The sequence below is a fragment of the Rosa rugosa genome, chromosome 2 (assembly GCF_958449725.1).
Source record: "Rosa rugosa chromosome 2, drRosRugo1.1, whole genome shotgun sequence".
Taxonomy (NCBI): Eukaryota; Viridiplantae; Streptophyta; class Magnoliopsida; order Rosales; family Rosaceae; genus Rosa; species Rosa rugosa.
Window position 1 is genome coordinate 49,594,153 of NC_084821.1, and position 23,388 is coordinate 49,617,540.

A 23,388-nucleotide genomic window follows, 5' to 3' on the forward strand; every position below is an offset into this window, starting at 1 on the left:
CACCCATCTGTCTTCTGCTTCACTCATACTCAGAGGAATACGAGCTATTATCTCCACCTCCATTGGCGCAAAGAGCTCTTCCAACAAAGTCATTTGCCATTCATGCTCATCAGGGTCAGATCCTCAACCCTAAGTTCCTCCAGCCCCTCCATCGGCCTAGAGATAGGCCTAATTAAAGTTATGTGGTAAAGGCAACCATGGGTCATTCCAAACAGCAATCTGACTACCATTTCCGACCTGCACTCGGAGCCCCTTCCGCAACAACTCACGTCCATGCAATATGCTCTTTCATGCATAAGATGAGCCACCCACAACCTTTGCTTCCAAGAAACTGCAATCTGGGAAATACTTTGCCTTATACATCCTTGCTATCAAATAATGAGGATTTTGAAGCATCCTCCACCCTTGTTTTGCAGTAACGCTTGATTGAAGTGCCCCATATTCCGGAACCCAAGTCCTCCCTCCACTTTGGGGACACATAATTTCTCCCATGCAATCCAATGTATTTTCTTCTCATTGAACTTGTCTCCCCACCAGATCTTTGCCATTAGAATATGCAGATATAGGTAGTTAACTATCTGAAACTATGGGTGGTTATTGCAGATATAGGTTGTTAACTATCTGAAAATTATTTATTTTATTTGTTACATAATTTTTAATTTTGCTATTTACCATACTACCACTCAATTATTAAAAATTATCTAAAATTAATATAAGGTCTAAGGATTTTATTGTCTTTTCACACTAACTTAGCATTCTCTTAATAATAGTATAGATAGTTGCTTAAAGATAGTGAGTACTGCACTTTTTTCTTGTAGTGCATGTGTTATCTCCTCCATGTTAGTTAGTTAATTATCGGATAAATGAAAGAAATGTATAGAATTTTTTTTCATTGTATGAATCACAAAAATTAGTAGTGGAGTTGTTTTCTCATACATATTTCATGTTTATATATCAGTATATTAATAGGAGATATTGTAGCACAAAAGTCTGAATGTCCTTTATAGTAACTTTGTTCTCTACCTCATCGGGGACAATTCCTAGGTTCACCCCTTGGGTGAATGGGCATATTCACCCTCTCTTGCAAATTAACTCATAATAACTTTATAATTTTCTAATCCAGCCATTCATGTTGTATAACGTAATACAAATAGTAGCTCTGTAAAAAATCAATCAAATTGAAGACCTTTTAGTTATTCATTTCTATGAAATACATGGATGATTCATCATAATAGTAGTAAGTGTTGTTAAAACCATCCATTTGTTTGATTCAATTAGATAATTAAATGATTTTCGATTCAATTGATTTTTTACAGAGATGATCCTTAAAGCCTAATTTAAGATATAGACCGTTGAATTATTAATTTATTAAGTAAAAGTGTACATACCTCCAATAACATGGAGTATTTACTACATCACCAAGCATAAGTAACACCTACTTTGGGACATCCACAAGACATGGCAAGGCCCAACCGAGACATGCATCGTGTAGCCCTATGTTCAGGCTACGCGGCGGTATCCGGAAGTCGCAAATCCGCCACCGGGAAGCCACCTTCCCGCCCTTGCCAACATGCCTCCATAACATAGCTTTTTACATGTTAAATAGACTAGAAATGTGTGGTAACTTGTCCCACATCGAAGAATAAGTAAAGGAGAAGCATTCCTTCACTTATAAAAGGAATGCCCCCTCCCACAACACTACACATGATTATTCCATTACATCTCTTGTAATCTTGTTAGGCCGCAAGGCTCGACACACTAGTATAGCTTTCAAGTGGACGTAGTCTCCCGCTCATGCGGAGGCGAACCACTATACATCTTGTGTCAATCTCTCTCTCTCTCTCTTTCTTTATTTATAGCTAACTAGAGATCCCCACGGATCACTAACGTTAACATTGGCGCCGTCTGTGGGAAGCCAACAATTGGCTTCGTCACCTTCCATGAGCTAAGTCTGCTTAGCGGAGCTTGAAGAAATTCCTTCCTTCTTTGAGTTTATGTTTGAATTAATGTTTCTTGGCGGCAACTAGAGCAGAGTGTGCAGAAATTTGCACCTTGCAGGCTGGTCAACACGTGGTCAACGCCCAGCGGAGTTAGTCAACGCCCAAGAAGTGGTCAACTTGCAGAAACTGCTCAAAACACTAGCATGTGGGGCGGTCAATGCTTGGTCAACGCCCGACGGGGTCGGTCAACGCCCGGCGGAGTCGGTCAAACGCCCATCAGGGTCCGGTCAACGTCTGGTCAACACCAGTCAAGGTCGGTCAACGCCCAACCCATGAAAGTCTCCGCTGAACTTCAAAAAAAAAAAAAAAAAAAAAAAAACAAATTGGCAAATCTTCTCTGGACACCCAGAGATTTGCTCTGGACACCCCAGGGATCTGCCATGACACTATAGCGCTCTCAATCATCATCGGGGCTGGCCACTGATCTCGCTCATGCCATCACCGCCGGCAGCAGCTTTCTCAAGACCCAGCAAAGCCCCGCACCGCCCAACTTCCCCCTCCGCCAACCTTGCCACGCCAACCTTCCATCAAGCGGCTTCCGAGCTCCAATCATGGCAGCCACCCATCGAACCGGGTCTCCGCCAGACTTCGGTTCCGCCGAACTCATGTTCCGATGAACTCCAAGTTCCGCCACCCCCTCCGCCCAACTCTCAACTCATCCGCTCCGCCGGACTCGAGATCGAAGCCTCACCACCGCCAACTGCAGTCCCTCCGCTAGCTGGCTCTGCTCCACCAGCACCTTCCGGCTGACCATGCTCCACCGCTGACCATGGGCTCCGCCGAACTGGCTTCGACGTCCCCCGTCCGCTGCACAGTTCCGCCGGATAGCCTCCACTACTGTTCACCGCTGGGAATCACCGGCGGCACACCACCGCCCAGCTCACCATGCTTCGCTAGAAACAGTTCCCCCAGCCCAAACCGCCATCTCCTCCGCTGCACTTTTCCTCCGGTGCTCCGCCGGGAATAGCTCCGCCCATCCCATGCTCCGGACCACACGCAACCACCGCCAGGCTCCTCCGCCCACTGCAGTCCCCGACCTGCAGTCCTCTAGCTAGTCCTCCGTCGGACTGCGCTTCAGCGGCACACCTCCGCTTAACCCGGCGTCTCCGCCGCACTTTGATTCCAGACAGCCCCTGCTGAGCTCAGGCTTCCGCCAGCCAGTCCTTCCGCTGTGATTCTCCGCCGGACATAACCGCTCTGGTCCTCCACTGCTTCTCCGCTCGAGCATTCCTGCTGCGCTTTACCGCCGGCCATCCTCCTATCCTCTTCAGTCCATCTGCAACGCTTCTTAGGCACACACTCCATCCATCTCCAACCCAGCGGCAATCCAGCGCCGACCGCCATTTTCTCTGGGTACCCCCACCCCGAATCTCTACCCAGTATCTTGACTCCAGAAAAGCTAAGTCCTTTTCTCTTAAATCTGTTTTGATGCCAGATGTCCACTTAACAACTGGTCTGGCCTATGCATCTATGCGGCTATATAGACACCTCATGCTTCATTCTAATATATGTGTTTATATGTTTATATATGTCCATACCCATGAATTATGTCAGAACTTCTTTGACTTAATCGTGCATGCATATGGCAGAGGTGCATGAATTAGGCACGTATATATGTGTAATTATGCTCCAACTTGATTACACAGGGCATGGCCACAAACAGACGGGTCAAAATTTCAAACTAGTGTGCATGCAGGGCATACCAATGTTTCCTTATATCATAGACTTTGTCAAATTTTGTCCTACAGCCCACATATTTGCACTGTGATTAGGCTACCTCAGTTGTGCCATATAGTTAACATCTACATCAGTGATTGCCACAGTCATGCATAATTGCCATGCCTCAACCATCGTTACTTATAACGACTTCTATTTGCTTCCTGCCATCGTTGCTTGTACACTTTGTTTACAATTTTATCAAAGTACATATGCAAATTATTTATGTCGATTTTACAAATCCACATATTAATCATCTATTTTGTTTCAAGGATATTCAAGCTATTTCTATTGAGCATTCAACCGCAACTACGCGTTGGCGGACATTATCGGACTACTTTATCCGCCACAATGCAATGGAGCGTCACGTTCGGCCAAACTCCGCTAGCCTCCAAATTACCACGAGATAAGTAACTACATCTTATCTCTTACGCTCTTGCAATGTGAGCTACCGCACATGCCATGTCTATACATGCTTGCTCTGTGTGTGTGTCATTTTTTCGTGCAAATACATACTGTACACATCCACGGTCTACGACCAAAACCGCCAAGCGGTCAGGCAACGCCTCATAATAGCCATTGATCCGGCAGCAAGGGACTAGTTAACACAGCCTACGGCAGCCATTGATCCGGCAGTTAACCCCGACGCTTGGGTACCAAAGATTGGGATCGCTTCCCAACACCCTCTGCTCCGTGCAGCTCCCCCTCAACAAACATGGCTGGGGAGTCGGGGACTCTCTAGCGGGGCCTAGCAGGGGCCCACCCCATTGAGCTTCCGCTCACGAGCTTCCCGCTCATGCCTTCCCGGCACCCCATTGAGCTTCCGCTCACGAGCTTCCCGCTCATGCCTTCCCGGCACCCCATTGAGCTTCCCGCTCATGCCTTCCCGGCAACCCCTTGAGCTTCCGCTCACGAGCTTCCCACTCATGCCTTCCCGGCAATCCTCGAGCTTCCCGCTCACGCCTTCCCGGCATTCCCAAATCTTCACATTCATGTCTACTCGACATACCACACGTTAATGGAACATGGAATTCTTCTACCATTTGTCGCTCCCGACAAATTGAATTCTTTTCGCGTTCCATTAATACGAGCGACAACCAAACCAACACAAGCGTTCACGTACTCATCATTTACACGCTACAAACGCTTACCTTCGCAGCGCTCATACAACTTCCATTTATCATATGCAATCCATATGCTCACACGGCCATACGCGCTCTCGAGTTTGTACGTCATAAACCGATCGTACTCGACGCCATTCGCGTGTATACATCAACATGTATCACGCACCTCATACGTTTAGATATGCCAACGCATATCAATACAACTCACATTTGTTGCTCCATGCAACGAGCATTCTACGTATGCCTGCTTTTTGTTTTTATTATGCAGGTTAACGAGTCCCTTCTTGCTTACGGAGTTCGGGGACTTGTAGGGGCTCCGTACCGCCCGGTTACTTATGCTTGATGACTTCATGATTTGAACTCCCCAACCAAGAAGCTCCTCTTACTTGGGGACTTCGGGGACTTGTACATACCTCCAATAACATGGAGTATTTACTACATCACCAAGCATAAGTAACACCTACTTTGGGACATCCACAAGACATGGCAAGGCCTAACCGAGACATGCATCGTGTAGCCCTATGTTCAGGCTACGCGGCAGTATCCGGAAGTCGCAAATCCGCCACCGGGAAGCCACCTTCCCGCCCTTGCCAACATGCCTCCATAACATAGCTTTTTACATGTTAAATAGACTAGAAATGTGTGGTAACTTGTCCCACATCGAAGAATAAGTAAAGGAGAAGCATTCCTTCACTTATAAAAGGAATGCCCCCTCCCACAACACTACACATGATTATTCCATTACATCTCTTGTAATCTTGTTAGGCCGCAAGGCTCGACACACTAGTATAGCTTTCAAGTGGACGTAGTCTCCCGCTCATGCGGAGGCGAACCACTATACATCTTGTGTCAATCTCTCTCTCTCTCTCTTTCTTTATTTATAGCTAACTAGAGATCCCCACGGATCACTAACGTTAACAAAAAGTATGTTAATCGACAATATGAGTGAATATACTCGTTCACCCTACGGGTGAACCTAAGAATTGTCCCCTCATTAAATAGTGTGAACAAATTGATCGAGCTGCGTGTGTCTCTTTGCTTCAGCCTTCAGCTAGTAAAGACGAGTGAGACGAACCTCCAACAATTGAATCACAATATAGCGTTAGTACACCTCATATGAAATCGATTTTTCTCTTCCATTGAGCTTGTGGCGATAGAACACATTGTATAGCTCTCAAATATCAACAATATTTTTGTTTTTGTGTGTGTATCAACCTAGCAATACATTTACTTGAAACACCTTGTAAAAACTATGTTAGCTAGTTACACCTTTTTTTTTTTTTTTTTTTGAATTATACTCCATGCATAAAAAATTGTATGGAGTTAGTTTAAGATGTACAAAGACTCTGAGGATTAATAGAAGGACGTTTGGTGTTTCAGATTGTTCATTTGAAAACAGTTTCTTTTTCAAGTTTATATAACACTTCGAAGCCTAAGTTTTTTTTTCACAAACTTTTCCCTGAGTATCTGCACTTTGAAATTAATTTCCATCCGAAGCTTTTCGAGTTCAGAATGGTCATATCTATCATTTAAGACCAGTGACTTTCAAATTTTGAAAATATACCTCTTAATTATTTAGTAGTACTCTCAGTAAGTTTGGATTAAGAAATCTAGAGATTTCAAAATGTAGACCCGATCGAATTGAGAAAAACATCACCTTGCTGAAGGGTTGAGCGGATAGGAGATCGATGATATTTTGGAAAGCAACATACGTGGTGAAAGAGAAGAGGGAGCCTCTTTTTCATTAGTACAATGAGAACAACAAAAATCAATCCCATGATTATTATCATAATTAACCAGCGAATAACTTCATTAATGTAAATTATATATCCACTCTCGATCGATCTCTATCTCTCTAGCTGATCCCTTATTTTTAGAGTTCATAACTCATGCAAGGCTGAAAATGATAACCAAAACAAAAACCATTCAAATTCAGTTACTGCTTTGTTCTTACGAATTTTATATGATTGTGTTGCTTATCTTTAATTTCAATTGTTGTCCTACACTCCTGCTAAGAGGTTCAAGATGCAAAGGAACCTTGATGGAGCTCCTCGCTCTGTGGCTTGGTCGACCATCATTTTCCACTGGACGCAACAACTTAATCAATTCACCGAATTTTATACGTTGTAGTCGAGGTTATATATTTTATCGGTTCTAGAAAAACAAGATATCAGTTTGGGACGACGAATGGGTATTTACAACACATCAAATAGTTGCTTTCTCTTCTTCTTTGTATGGAGAAGAAAATGGAGGATTGATGGTGACACTAGGTATCATGAGTACCCATTTGCCATCTCTAGATGAAATGTGTAAGAAGAGTTGCTTGCTAAAGGTGGATTGGTAAGAAAATTTCTACAAGTGAAAGTGATCAGTATTTAGAAGTCGAGCACTAGTCAAGTATCACATTTTTGCCCTTTTGGGGTCAAATTTGTGGCTTTTTGGTCATGTTATTTTTTTTTTCAATTTTATTAATCTTTCATCGATTCGATTGGTTTTCCTAACGTAAAATAACATTGTTTACTAGGGTTCCTTCCCGCCACCCCCTTCAACTTGGAGGATTTCGATCTATAAATTAAGCTCACTTCATTTTGATCGAGCAATCACAGAGTCTTCTAATTAATTACTCGAATGATTTTAGTATCCAGACGTCTTGACACTAAAGTTCTACGGTTTTAGTCTTCGTGTTTTGAAGAAGTGAGCTTCAATGCTTTTTCAGATGAACATAATCTGCAAATATTCTATCTAAACCGCAATAGGCACAATTTTTAATTAGGGTGGTCACTGAATGAAAGTCTAACCTCAAACCTCTCAACATTGACATCAAATTGACCAGTGTACATAATTAAGCCAAGTCCAAGCTCATCGATAACGTTACGCTGTCTCTCAATTGCCCTATTTTTTTTTTGGTAGAAAATGGGGATCAATTAAGCTGGCCCACAGCTAGCCCAATGGGCTGAAAATAGAACATACAATTAATCTGTTGGACAGGCCCAAATAGACATAAAGTAAAACGGATAATTAACTTCCCTCTGGGCTTCGAAAGAGCCAGTATCAGGAAATTATTCCTTAAAACAATAATATCTAAAACATAGGCCCAATAAGTGGCCCAACCCACTACTGAAACCCTAACTACTGCCGTCCAAACCGCTCCGCTGCCAGCCACGAACCTTCGCCGAAGTAACGCCGTAAACTGAACAACCAGAAAATCGGTAATGGTGAACCGATGCCATCCACCTCCCAATACACAAATCAAAAAACAAACAACAACCAAAGGGATGAAATCCCTCACAACAACATCAATTCCTCCACCATCAAAACGAAGAAGAAGCCATGCCTGCCGCACAAGATCAGAGATCCAAAGCATAGATCCAGAACAGGAACAGTAACAATGGCAATGGAGAATGGGGGGTAAAATACCCATGCGTGAGCACCCATACTCGCCAAGGAAAGTGACTTGCACTTTGAAATTGCAGCCATAGGAAACCTCCGAGAGTTTGAGGATGGAGAAAGGAGATTTGTTGTGGGGTTGATTGAGTTTGAAATCTCAGATCGGGTTTCTCTCTCTAGGTTTTAGAGTGAGGAAAGATGCTTTTTCTCTCAATTGCCCTATACATTCTATCTCTTAGCAGAAAGCAGACCCCTTTAGCATTGCAGTACTTGAAAGTTAACACACCATGTGCACTACTATTGCGACCTGTGACCAAATTTGCCATAATAATGGGTTATTGGCACAATGTCACTGTTGCTCGTCCTGTCGAATCACTATATATATTATCCTTCTTAATCAGCTGGCCTTTAATAGCTGGGCTGTTAGCGACAAATCTCTATCTATAATTCTATCCTATCCCACTCTGCCTAGCTAGCTCTAGCAAGTATATAATATACAAAGCAAATTAAGCGATGAGAATCAGTTTAGAGCAAGTGCACCCGTAGTCAAGAAATGTCAAAGTCGAGAAGTCAAGAAGAGAATCAGTTTAGAGCAAGTGCACCCGTAGTCAAGAAATGTCAAAGTCGAGAAGTCAAGAATTCGACCAGTCAAGCTACTATTCACTGCCACTGGACATGGGTTTGCACCCGTTGTTTTTCTTGCCCGGTCAACACTGTTCACTCCTTCACTGTTCACACTACTGTTCAACACTGTTACAAATATATATATATATATATATATATATATATATATATATATATATATATATATATATATATATATATACATTGCTTGTTGGCAGCCGTAGGATTGAAAGTTTGATTGAAATGAAGGGCAGGGATTGCTTGACCGTTAGGCCCATAATTCAAAATCCACCAACGGGTTAGTGCCAAGTGGCATGCCGTCCCCACCTCTGGCGCGCTGAGCTTTCTGTCCATGCCTGCGCCACGCGTCGATCACCCGTGCTCCACTCCCCGTGTAGGCGCGTCGAAGGCTTCTGATAACCTCATGATGTCAGCCACGTTCACTTGCTTTTCTTGTCTCTATATGGGCTTTGATCGGTCATGAAATAAGTCATGGAAATGACTTATTTCTTGGCTGTAGTCAAGAAGGAGTGCCTTTTGCCCAGTCAAAAAAACTCCGGTGGAAGCATGAATATCCATCTCAAGGTCATGTAGTCAGGTTTTTCTTGACTATGACTATGACTATGACCTCCGGTGGACTTGCTCTTATAGCAGGATGTAAGTAACCCTAAAATGAATCTATCTTAGTGACTTAGTTGGAGCTCAATCGGGTTAACCGTGAGAAATAAAGCTCATGCATAAGAATAACAGAATGCTAAAGAGCATATATACCAATGATCGAGAAGGGATTCTTCTTTTTCGACGTTCTTGGCTCCTTACGAGACTCATAACCTATCGGTCGTGAATTTATCACGGTAACAACCGATTGATGGTTGTAAGAGTTTTGGTGATTTTATGTACATGATACAATTTGTTTTTAAACCCACGTGGTATTCAAACTTTAGACCTCTCAAAAGCCAGCTAGATCATCGACCAGAATCTGTATCGATCCTTAGCTTGATTTGGCAGATATTAGCAGGTACGATTCGTTGACCTAAAGAACAGTAACAGTTAACACTGTTCTTTAATCTAATTAGTCATTTTGTATAAGAACCTGAAACTGCCAAAAAAAAAAAAAAACAATCACCTAGCTGGTACTCTGGTAGCACGTACGTCACCGCATGGCGTGAATAAATCGTACTTGCTTGCTTTGCAAAGTGCCATGCATATTTCGAAGAAGAAGTGTGATATGCATGCGTACTATATATGTATGGGAGAAGTCTCAAAAAATACTTTCTTAAAAGGGAAATTAAGAGGTGAAGGGTCTTCGCTGCTCCTAGCTTGATAGAAAAACTATGAAATTATCGAGGTATTTCATTATAGACATTGCCTCAAGGCAGTAATATTTGATGCAGCACGCAGCTAATTTCGGTCTCCATTATGAGTTACATATATACATAAGTAATTGTTGAAAATTGTTATACCGCCGTTTATTATCAATTACTTTGCCTAAAGTTATGAAACCCTTGGAAAAAGAGGATGAATCGAAATATAGCTGCTACATCAAAACTGGGTGCGAAAAACCAACCAGACTGACCTAAGTTGCAAATTTTATTGAATTTATTAAATATTCAAGTAGAAGATCGAAATGATACAGTCTATCCTGGAAAGTTTGTACGTTTTGTATTGCAATTTAAACTTGGTTCCCTTTTTTTTTTTTATGTGAAATTGCTATGTTTGTTTGCATACATGGCTTCCAACTCAAACGATCTCAGAGTCTCATTTACTTCACGAATGAGAGACTAATTAAATTGAAAGAAATATTTATTCCCCATCTTCAAGGTTAGGAACCTTCTAAAGAAGATCCGGTGATAAGCAATGGTACGTAATATGCTCACCTAATCAGCACTAATGGACTACCACACAACATTTGATCTTCTTTGCCCATCTGTCATGACTGAGGACACTAGTTTTGATAATTATCATATGTTAGATGCAGTAAGGAAAAAAAAAAAACTGCCCTTAATTTTGTGTATATAATTAAATAATTAGTAGTTGCTAATTGTTAATTCCAGCTAATTTGTAGGCCTCGCAATTTTACATCATGCATGATGCATGCACATATTTGGCAATAGCTACATATATATTGAGCTAGCTAGCAAAACAATAATAATTATATTCCTCCCTCTTTTAGTACGTAAGTTCTTTTTTCTTCTGACAAAAAAAAAAGTTCTTTTTTCTTGGACTGGCTGGCTCTTCTTTCTTTTATGCATTAGCTGGCCCTGACCTTAATCGGGGAAGTAAAATTCATTTTCAATTGTAGCATTAAGCATATAAGGCTAATTATAAACCATACCTACTTGCTTTAATATATTCATACCTGGAAATTAAGTGTAAAACTAACACCTATATATCAGATTCGAATAATTTTCCAGATCTTTTAAAAACATTACAGTAATTAAAGGGCTAGTTGACTCGATGTTTAAACTCATAGCAAAACAAGGAAAAGTCTTCAGTACATTAACATCATCGATAGACTAAATTATTGTGTGGTAGACAAGCGTGTGTTTTGGCCGGTAGACCAATTCTCTTTAATCTACCACTAAATTAAGTTGGTTTGTTATTATTTTAAGTAGTCTAATACTGATATATCGATGCATTAATATACCAAAATAGATACTACCAAAACAAATTAATTTATAAGGTTTTCACATGATCCTTTTAACTACATAAGACTAATACGGGTACGATTATTGGATATATGTTACAATGTTGTACCTAATCTTCACGCGGTTGTCATTTAAGGACTCTTTGAATCCATAAATGTTTCATCGAATGATTTTCACATGCTGTACAAATTAATTATTTTAAGACTTATCTCTAACCTATGAATCTCGGGTTCCAAGTTGCATGGATCTATGGATAATCTCATTATTATAATTTCTTCTGTACTTAAATGTGTATTATTATGTGGCTAGATAAAGGATTCACATGCCACATGTGAGCAGATTTTGGAGTTGGGAAAAAACAGAGGATAGATTGCATTTGGCAACTATAGCGCATTACACTCTAAACCCTCGATATCATTACGCTCTAATTACAATCATCACCCGTGAGAATATCAAATGTGCAAATCGTTATTAGGTTAGTTCAAGTATACAGAGAGAGTAAAAAATTATGTAGAATTAAGTTATATAAAATTTTGATCCTCTTTAACATATCAAAAAAGAATGCAAAGAAAGAGATTTTTAAAAAGTTCCAAATTTTTATGATTAATTTACTATTTTTTCAAGTGTTGCTTTCAAATTCTCTTTCATTAATTAGCCAAAGTCTGACGGTTGATATTGAGTTTGCGTTTACCTCTTTAAATCTTTGTGGTAGAAGCTTTGCGATTTATAATTTGGCTGATAATTTCTATAAGTAATCTAGTTATAAAGTACTAAATTTTAAATGGTGAATTGTTGAGATATGATTAAAAAGTGAGTCACATAATTAATCTCTTTAAATGGCCAAAAAAAAAAACGCTCACTTACTAGAAAAGCCCTATACATATGCATGGTGATTAATAATAAAAGTCCAGATTGTCGAAAGGGATGCAAAATTTATCAAGCTTCATCTTGATTCTTTCTCATTTTGCCGTACAAACACATACCATCCTTCTCAGTTCTCATATATATATATATATAAGTAAATTAAGATGCATTTTGTCCGAGTATGAGAAGAGTTCAATAGGTGTGAATAAGGTATGGTGTAACCAAAGTACAAAACATTTTTATTTTTTAAGGTTTGTGATGACGACTCTAGCTACTCCGAGTGAGTGGAAAACGACATCGCAGACTGGCAGTCAGACGTAATGGTTACAAGTACCATTCAATCCTTTCTGGTGATGCTTAACGACATCAACATTATATTCCAGAATCCAGATGGTACAGGCCAAAGGTCATAGCTGGCATTACAGACAGTAGTTCTTGTCCCAACTGCAAATGCTTAAAAGATAAAAGACAAGAAACAGAAAAGAGAAGCACCCTGAGATCTTTCCTGGTGAAGGTGATGTCCGTTTTCCTTTCACTTTTTGAAATACGTGTTCAATATGTGTTCCGTGAAGATATAATAAAACCCTAAAAAGCCCAGTTACCCACTACCCCCTCCCCCTCCAAAGAGGAAAGAGAAAAAAAGAAAGAAAGAAAAAAAGAAAGAAAGAAAGTTACGGGTCCTACATTTTGATTTCCTTTTATGAGACCAAGAAAGTCACATCTACAGTTGAAGGCACTGAGAAGGAAAGACAGAATCTTGGGTTCCCATTGGGAGTTGCAAGTATAAATCAGCAGTGGCTCACTCTCCCCTGTTTCAGTTTTGAAGGAGATCCATGCTAAATGTGGTAAAGGGGTTGTCTTTCATGGGGCTCTGATCTTGAAAACTGAGCAACAATGGTATGGGTCAAAAGGATTTTGAGGAAAAAGCTCTGCTTTTGGTCTCAAGGTTAGACAATACTTTCTGGGTTTTCTTTTGTGGGTGGAAAGTAGAAGAGTGAAGACAGCTTTTGGTGGCACTGAGAAGAACCCAGTTCAATTCTTCTCAGGCTGGGGCTCCAAGGAAGATCATTGAAGCAGAGAGGGTATTGTATTTGATTTCTAATTTTGGAAAATTTAAAGGGTTCTTGACAGACCCTTTTAGAGCTATAGTTTATAATCCACAGTTGTGATTTGCTGTCATTGAATTTGAGTTCAAATATTAGAAATGCAGAGTACCCATCTTATTTATTTTGATTGTGAGTATCTTGATGTGGTTGGATATTAGAAGATTAGGATTTTCTGTGCATATTATGTAGGATTTGGTTGGAGTGGATTTGGTGTGCTGTTGTATCCTGGTTCTGTTAAACAATCAAGGGGCAAGAGTTTCGACTCTTCCCTGGTTGGAGTCTTTTTACTGGCCTTAGACAAAGATACTTCGGCGTGCATTTGAAATTAAGATTTACAGTATCAGAGTAGTTCAGAATGGCCAAAGATGCACAAGAAATGCGATCTTTGGCCTTGACACCAACATGGTCTGTTGCTACTGTGTTGACAATTTTTGTGGCTGTTTCTCTGCTTGTGGAGCGCAGCATTCATCGGTTAAGCCATGTAAGTGATTCTCCTAGCAATCTTTCTTGAGCTTCTCCACATCACTGGTTCTTTTAACCTCTTATGGGATATTTAGGCGGATTTAGGGAGACTAGGTTGTGTCATTTAAGGATCAGATTAGAGTTAACAACTTAAAAGATTGGACCATTGTCTAATCTTCAGTATCAGCAGCATTTACAGCGGCATTTTGCTGTGTGGTTATGTTATATTCTTTTGTTTTTTCAGTGGTTGCGGAAAACTAATCGTAAGCCCTTGCTTGAAGCTGTGGAGAAAATGAAGGAAGGTATGTGGCCTGAATTCTTACAACCTTGTATATGCAAAAAACCCTTTTTGATGTGTTGCTGGAAAGTGACTTGAAAACATAATTTCATACTATATATCTCGTTTCTGAGCTTTCATTTCATGGTCTGTTGCCTTCAGAGTTGATGCTGCTTGGATTTATCTCTCTTCTTTTGACGGCTACCTCAAGCACGATAGCCAATATTTGCATTCCATCAAAATTCTATGATAGCAAGTTTTCTCCATGTACAAGAAAAGAGATTGATGAAGAAAATGAAACTAAGACGTCTGAGGAACGCAAACTATTGATGTTTACTGTTCTGCCTCATACGTTTAGGAGAATGTTAAATGGCTTGAATGCTAATACCTGCAAAAAGGTACCATGACTTATTTATTTGTACATTTAAAATTCTGTTAATTAGCTTTTACCTTTTCTTCTCTTTAAATCTTCTTTCATTTACTATATTGACTTGGTTCTTGGAATACAAACTGAAATGAAGTAGAACTATTGAAAATGGTTTAGATGTGGAAGGAAATTATTTTAGATTTCTTCTTCTCTTTCCCTCATACTTTCCATGAACTAAGTGGTGCCTTATGGAATGGTTTTGGCTAAAATAGAATTCGTTCGGTTTTGAACAGGGTTATGAGCCATTCGTTTCATATCAAGGTCTTGAGCAGTTGCACCGCTTCATCTTTGTCATGGCAATAACACATGTATCCTACAGCTGCTTAACGATGTTGCTGGCAATAGTGAAGGTCTGAATATCGTAGTCTCTGCATTTACTTCCTATTAAGAAAGCTTGGTTTTAGTTTATTCTCATCTGGCTGATTCTATAAGGAAATAGTGGTTTGAAAATCCAGGTCTTGCGATAACCAAATTGGTATTTCCTGGATACTGCAAATATGAACTACTTACTAATAGCCTAATTTTGGATGCCTTTTGGTGGCCAGTTTATGAAATTAAGTTTACGAAGTAAAAGTTTACTAGTGTCCTTGAGTGAGAAGTGAGAACATATATCATTTCACTATGATAACTCTGAAACAAAGGGCTTGCATATTTCACGATAAAAGCAGTAAAGGAAACATCAACCAATCAATAAGAAATACAGTGAAGTATAGGTCTATCTCTTTCCTTTATTGGTCTTTCTGTATTAGTTCCAAAGTTGAGATTTTATGACTACTTTCACCTAAAAATAGCCTGTTCCCGTTGTTCTATGTGCTTGGTCCTTTACACAATTAACGTCACTTGCCTCAACCTTAGACATGAACACGGTGCTGTATCTCCACCTAGTATTTAGAAGTATGGTATAGTATGGGTGGGTTTGTATGTATGTGGATATATTATCACTTCCCAGTACTGTACTGCTACGTTATATACTGAAATATGAGAGTAGAATATCCAATATTGCTTCCATTTTGGCTAAATGTTTGACGTTATATATAACTATATATATTATGAACAGATTCATGGTTGGAGAGCATGGGAGGATGCCGCTCACATGGACAGGCATGATTCATTGACTGGTAAGCTCTGAAATGGCATTAGGTTCTTGATCTAGCATCTTTCCCTTTGTGCAGGATCTGTGTATAGAATTTTAACAAGGTGAAACCTTAACAAAACCTTCTGTTGAAGGGCCTTATATCGATGAAACTAAGGACCTCTGTATAAGTGGTTCTGTGACTTTACGTACTAGGTATAAATGAATCAAATGTCACCAAACTGATACGATCTCGTTCATGAGCCTCAACAAGCTGAGGTTCAAGGTACTCATTTACCACTTGGCTCACTTGCAGCCAAAAATATCATCCACCTTATAATTCATACTCCAGGGAAAATTCTACGCCTTTTTTACTTTGTACTTATTATGAGTGTCAAAACTTTGATCTGATCCTCAAATTTACTTGCAAGAGATTGATTTTCTAAATCTAACCATACCTTCTTTTGTTTTTAGCCTTGTATCTGGAAAGCCCTCTTTGTATATACTTTGAAATGTAAACCGTGAGATAAATGTATCTACATCCAGCCAAGGAAATCTTTATACTTAAGCTGTGCTTATGACGACTAGATTTGTATATCATGTATTATTATCTGTATGTTTTACATAACTGTGAGGTGACTGTAGATATACTCTGTAACAGAAATCACACGGCAGATGACAATGCGAAGGCAGTCTACCTTTGTAAATACATCAAATCCACTGGCCAGGAATAGTTTTTTAATCTGGGTGGTAAGTAACTCCCTTTTTTTACTTGAATTACGCCAATACCTCCATTCTTTTTTAAGCTAGGATACATTTTTATACAAAACTAATTCCATCTCTTGTCTGCCCCCACCCTCCTAAACCCTAAATTTGATGAGACTTACACAAAAGTAATTAGGTCCCAGAAATTTCTATCTCTTGTCTGCCCCCACCCTCCTAAAATACAAAAGTAATTAAAAAAAATACAGCCGTCTTTCTCCATTTATTTTATTGATGATGCTCTGTGCACCATATAGAGGAAATATGGTAGGGGCATAACTGATGCATGAAAAAATTGACAGAAAACACAAGCTTGAAGGGCATAGATTTTCTAAAATATGGTTTGATTTGTCTGTGGAGCCTTGTTTAGGTTCTCCATAGGCTACATTAGTTATTACTCAACTTTCTTTATGTATCTTAGTATTTTCAATGAGCTGCATTCATTCAAAGCTTTAGTTGAATGTTTTGTCTTTCAGATATGCTTCTTCAGGCAATTCGGGCATTCAGTGGTTCGTGCTGACTACTTAACACTCCGCAAGGGTTTCATCATGGTATGCAATTCATCAGAACAAGTAGAATGGGTCTTTGCATATGGTTTTCTTTTCTTGATTCTTTCTTCAGCATAAACTTGCACTTCGGATTTACTGTTGTGTCCACATACCATCTATAGTACCACTGTAGCTTCCGGTAATTGGGAGCTGTTTTTCTTTATAAGAGGAAACAACATTAGACAAACTTGAATTTCATTATTAACTGAGAATTAAAGAGTTTTCTTACAATCTTTGGCTGCTGTTACTTTTGTATACTTCTTTATGATTGGGAAGCGATTTTCGCACTCCCCTTTTCTCCACTTGCGGTCCTCCATCTTTAAATGATCTCCATATCTTTTTATGATTTATTTTTCATTATCTTACCTTTAACATAATCTTATAATAGCTTTAAACACATAAAGATCATTAAAAAAAAAAGAAAAAAGAAAGAAAGAAAGAGGTGTAAAAAAATCAGTACCCTATAACTGATGACTTGCGTCTAAAAGATTGTCCAAAAGACTATCATTAGTATATGCAACACATTATAATTGGTCTATTGTTCTGCTTCCACTTATATTATGTATGCTTAGGTAGTATTACAATTTAAGTATCTTGCTCCTGATATGTGAGGAATGCCATTTTCCCCTACATGTTCAATGGATGTTTACTCACTCGGCTCTTATTCATGGCAGAATCACAACCTTCCACCAAAGTATGATTTTCACAGCTATATGATTCGATCTATGGAAGAGGAATTCCAAAGAATAGTTGGTGTGAGGTAAGCAATTAACATTATGAATGAAAAAAAAGAAAAAAAGAATGAAAAAAAGAAAAAAAGAAAAAAGAATAGTGTATTACTTTCCATTCCCATGATAACATCTGTTTGTTAGTATCTTCAAAAATGGTGGACTGTGACTTTTAATACTTGGCAATTGCGGAATTTTTAATGCAAACAAGAAAACTGTATTTGTCAGCCATGAATGTTTTCTGAATTTAGTGGTTACTGAAATGGGAGATGAAACTTCATTACTTTGTTGTTACAGCTAGTTATTCTACGAGCCCAAAACTCTTGTAGTAAGTTGCAATATTATAAGGCAAGTTCTCCATGCCTTCTCATTAAAGGCAGAGAGTGTTGAATAAATCACTTAGATCATTCAACATTCTTTTACAACTTAAATATGTGCTACCTTTTTTTTTTTCTAATTTTTTTTTGAAGTAAAAAAGACCATACTTGTTGATGAAGTCGATGTGAGAAAGAGAAAGCTTTGTTAAGAAGGAAACATTTTTCAATGTTGCAGTACAAATGAAAAAAAAAAACCATCATTTTCCATGTCAGCTCTTGATAATTCGTAGACATCCATAACTCTCGTTATGGTTGCAATGTGTTGGGAATCATCTTGTGTTTGGATGGCTATATATGTCTGTTAAGTGCACAATAGAAAATATTATGGTTGTTAGCAACTACAGTAACAGTAAGCGTCCAAGTTCAGTTTGGACCTAATTCAAGTTCTCCTCCTATTGGATGTTATTTCTGGTTTTGTAGTTGAAGTCCACTGTGAATGAATAACTAAAATGTCTCTTCTTGAATCTCCTGCAGCGCTCCACTCTGGGGATTTGTCGTTGCTTTCATGCTGTTTAATGTACAAGGTTAGCAGATGATTTTTTGCTGCAAGTGTTGACAGTTACAGTGTGAATATGCTGTAAATGATTTTATCTGTTTCAGTATTTGGTCTCAAGTGGATCTAGCTACAGGACATGTTCATCGCCGTTGTAACAGATATGGGTCTCATGTTTTGTTATGCATTCATTTAGTGCATGTGCTTGTACCTATGGATGATGACGTTTTTATTAATCTTGTAAACTCTAAACTGTGATTCTATGTCTGTAAACCATGGCAGGGTCTAATCTTTATTTCTGGATTGCAATCATTCCAATTACTGTAAGTTCAGATTTTACTTTTCTTGTTTTTACAATTAGTTTTCCACAGGTTTACTAAAATTGAATGATTTGTAAGATGCTAGCAAAATGTTGATTGGGAAACAGAAACTTCAATTGCATCTATTCTTTTTCGATCACTTACGAATTTGAGGGAGGGGATTTGAACTTGGGACCTCCTCTTTAGATAAAGCCTACCTACTGGGCTATTCCCCGACTACAAACATGTCACACTTTTATATTTAATATCCAGAGGGTCGAGCAACAATAGTGATGAATTTTTTATAAGCAAAATTCCGTCTCAAGTTTCTTAAATGATCATAAATTTCTCATGTTGATTGTATGTTTGTGCGCAGCTAGTCCTTCTTGTGGGAATGAAGTTGCAGCATGTTATTGCAACCCTTGCTTTGGAGAATGCTGGTATATCTGGATCCTATCCAGGAGCAAAGCTGAGGCCTCGAGACGATCTTTTCTGGTTCAAGAAGCCAGAACTTCTGTTGTCCTTGATACATTTTTGTTTGTTCCAGGTTTGCAATGGTGTTATTATGATGCCAGACATTTCTATTGGTGTACTGTGACTTTATGTCCTCTAATGTACTCACAATTATGATACGCATGTTCTTCATTTCTTAAATCTTCTTATGTTACTTTGCAGAATGCGTTTGAGTTGGCTTCATTCTTTTGGTTTTGGGTAATTCCTTATCTGTGGAATAGATTGTTATATATTCTACAGTATCTTCAATCTGTTATTTCAGTTCCTATCAATTAAGATCATAAACCACAAACAATTGAGATGGCAAAAAGGAACCCTTTTGATTCCAAATTTACTTGTTGAAAGTGTATATGATCTTTAAGGATTAACTAATTTCCTGATTAATTTGATTACAGTGGCAGTTTGGGTATAGTTCTTGCTTCATTCGGAATCATACACTTGTGTATTTGAGGCTGATTTTAGGGTATGCAAACAATTTGACCGGTTATGACAATCTACACTGTAGAGTGCATTGTCAATCATGCGTCTTATATTAGTGTAAACTGTCTTCCAGGTTTGCTGGGCAATTCCTGTGCAGCTACAGCACCTTGCCACTGTATGCCTTGGTTACTCAGGTACAAAAATATCTATATATATAATTGATACAGTTATATGTGTTTACATTTCTATATTCAAATGTGAGTGAGATAACATTGGGCCAGTGCTGGAAGGAAGAAACTGTTTGTGGGGCACTAGGCATATGAATTCTGCTGCAAGTTATGTCCATTTTGATGGGGGTTCTGCATGATGGGAGTTCTTTTGTCAATCAGTCTTTCCATTTTTTTATGTTGATAATTGTCAATTTAAATGTTTCCAAACTAGCTTCTGGTTGTCTTCAGTAAAACAGGAAGTCTAGATCTGGTTGTCCTTTGCTATTTCGCTCGGAATAATTTTCAACGCCATCTATTTATGGTGTTGATAATGTTGCTTAAAAATTGTTTGCTGTACAACCTGTCATGAATTTATTACTATTGTTTGTTTTCTGCCTTATGATCTATGTCCTTGACTGAAATTCTAACTTATCTGTTTGTATTTTTACACTGAATTTTCAGATGGGAACAAATTATAAGGCCGCACTAATCCCACAAAGGATAAGAGAAACCATACATGGGTGGAAAAAAGCAGCTAGGAGGAAAAGAAGGCTAGGCACATACAATGACGATTCAACCATACACACATGCACAGACACAAGCACAGTAGTGTCGGTTGAGGAAGATGATCGTGATTTTTTCGATGGCCCAGCAACTGATGCCAATACACATAATGGAGTTGAGTTGCAACCAGTTTCTAGTGTGATGACCAGTCCTTGCCCAGTTGCTAACGAAACATCAAGTAGGGCAGGTACACCCCTTCTTCGTCCATCGGCGTCTGTTTCTGCATCAGTAGTATTGAATTTTCAACCAGAAACTGTTCCAAGATCTGCATCAATGAAGTAGCAATGGAATGATGATGATGATGAAGAATAGTAGAATACTAGGAAGAGAAATGTGTAGATTTTACTCCCCGCTGTATGCAATTTGAAAAATAGTGATGAGGGTTAAAGACCATAGAATACCTACTGGATGGTAACGTGTTACACGATATTGCTGAACATAGAGTAGAAACATGTGATGTAATAGTTGACTAAATGTCAGAACACAAATACTACTGATCGATGTTGTGAATTAGTTTAATTACAGAGTATTAGAGCAGTGTGATTTAAAAAAAGAAGAAAAAGTTGGAAGAATTACCAAGCTAGTAGGTGGTTTTTTTTTTTTAATGATCAATCTCCCTTCTTTCCAACTCCATCAGATGATAAATGTTGAAAAAGAGGTTAGCAGGTGGTTTATGTTCAAATGTATTGGAGATGAGGTATTTTATTGATGTTACCATTAAGCTGACGAGTTTATAAAGCAAAATCAAATGGGTGGGTGGTCTTATACATGCTAGGGCTGGGCACGGGCCGGGACGGGCCGGTTATTGACTGATACCGAGCCCGGTATCGGAAATTTTATTCGGGACGGGACGGGACGGGACATCGGTTTTTCAAAGTTAGTACCGAGGGTACTGAAACCGATCGGGATTGGGTCGGGCCCGGGCCCGGGCCCAATTCGGGATACCCGATTCCTTCTTTTTTTTTTCACACTTAAGTTCTTTAACAGCTATCCAAAATTTTCAGATTTCAATCATTCTAAGATGCAGCTGTCCTCTTAGCACTGCAACTTATAAATCTACACAATCAACTTTGCCTTAAACCAAATCAAACAATGTAAAATACTAAAATGAATTGAAGAATTCTTGAAAAGAAGAAATGAACTAGTGAAGATATACAATATGTGCAAAACTGCAAATTGCAGATTGCAGATTATGAATTCAAAGTGCAAATTGCAGTAATGGCTGTAATGCAGATTGCAGATTGCAGATTGCAGTAATGGCTGTAATGCAGTAATGCAAATTGCAGATTATGACAGGAAACAAATGCAATGTGCAACACAGCAAATAACCAATTCAATAGACCAACAATAAGTTCAATAAATGAATAAACACAGAAACCAATTCATGAATTCAACAAAAAGTCTAGTAGGTCTTAAACAAGAAATTAAAGTCTGAAATAAGAAATTTAAAAGTCTACAAACCAGTACATGATAAAAACTAGTTAACTACAAGTCTTGAAGTATTAAACACATTTGAAAAAACCTTCATCAGTTCATCACACTCAGTCTCACAACCTCATAAACTCATTAGTCAACATTTACCACTGCAGCCTTTCCCTTCCCCTTTGCTTTCGGGATTGTTGAACGTGTATTTCTGCTGGAGGCAGTGCTCTCATGATCTAAGTAAGCATTTAAAGTCAGTAATAGAGAAACTACATGTAAGAAAACAGAAAACAAAAATTAAAATTGAACATTTGAAACTGATCAAGGTACCTTTCTCAACCTGCTCATAGAACTCTGTGTTCTCAATTGTAGGCTCCTCTACCTCTTGAGCAACAATATCATTTCCCAACAACCAATTCTGCATGCAGATTAAAGCCTCCACTGTTTTAGGAGTCAATGAACTCCTAAAAGCATCAATAACTCTCCCTCCAGTGCTAAATGCAGACTCCGATGCAACTGTGGATGTTTGAACAGCAAGTACATCTCTTGCTATTGCTGCCACCACGGGAAACTTGGGTCCGTTTATCTTCCACCAACACAAAATATCGAATCCATCTTCCTCCTCCTCAACAAACTCTAGGGGAGCATTTAGATATTGATCAACTTCATGTGCCATTACAACCTCTTCACTCTCTTGGACCACCTTTCTCCAAGAGTTTAGCAACTGACCCCGCACACCAACTCTCGTATTGCTGCTTCTACTCATGATTGTGCTGCCTGAACTTGTAGGGCTTTGATGTCTATGCATATGTCTCGCACCATCTACGATCGGTGCATACTATAAAAGCAAGAACATGCATAAACACATAAAATTAGTATTAATACTCATAAGATCAGAAAATCTAATATTCAAAAAACTGAAATAAAAAGAGTTGTACCTCATCATATAGCGCCATTAACAAAGATCTAATCTCATTGGTTCTACTTTGCACATCGACATCATCCATACCCTCTTCCTTAAAAAAATGTGTATAATTCCTAAGCTTGAATCTTGCATCTAGCACAAGTCCAACAATAACCAAGTGGTTCAGGTCTGTAAAGCCACCATAGTACTTCAAGAATTTGCTTCTCATATTTGCAGCCATATCAGTTAATACATTTTCAGTGTCGGAACCAGTTGCCATCTCGGGTGCAATGAAGAGGTTTTCTATGTTTCTCTCCATGGTAACAACATCATGGAATGTTGTATGCACAGTTGGATGCAAGCTTGCACTAACTCTAAGTGTCACATCATAAAATACTCGAAGCAAATCAACAAAAATCTCAGCCTTGTCCCAATCTGGTTC

The 23,388-nt window shown here is 38.9% G+C and overlaps 1 protein-coding gene across 1 annotated transcript; it reads left to right on the plus strand.

The window, feature by feature from the left end:
• Positions 1–12,956: 12,956 nt before the first annotated feature.
• On the plus strand, positions 12,957–21,192 carry LOC133727904 (MLO-like protein 11). Its single transcript, XM_062155317.1, has 16 exons — positions 12,957–13,445; positions 13,659–13,950; positions 14,176–14,233; positions 14,371–14,606; positions 14,869–14,985; positions 15,693–15,753; positions 16,369–16,457; positions 16,946–17,020; positions 17,692–17,777; positions 18,597–18,646; positions 18,898–18,938; positions 19,291–19,461; positions 19,590–19,625; positions 19,823–19,890; positions 19,981–20,041; positions 20,519–21,192. The coding sequence occupies exons 2-16, from the start codon at positions 13,825–13,827 to the stop codon at positions 20,900–20,902; spliced, it is 1,659 nt and encodes a 552-aa protein (XP_062011301.1). The 5' UTR covers positions 12,957–13,445; positions 13,659–13,824; the 3' UTR covers positions 20,903–21,192.
• Positions 21,193–23,388: the final 2,196 nt, after the last annotated feature.

Coding starts and splice junctions, on each gene's coding strand:
- LOC133727904 (XM_062155317.1), top strand. CDS start 13,825: ATGGCCAAAGATGCACAAGAAATGCGATCTTTGGCCTTGACACCAACA. Junction 13,951..14,175: donor GCATTCATCGGTTAAGCCAT/GTAAGTGATTCT, acceptor TTGTTTTTTCAG/TGGTTGCGGAAAACTAATCG. Junction 17,778..18,596: donor CAAAGAATAGTTGGTGTGAG/GTAAGCAATTAA, acceptor AATCTCCTGCAG/CGCTCCACTCTGGGGATTTG.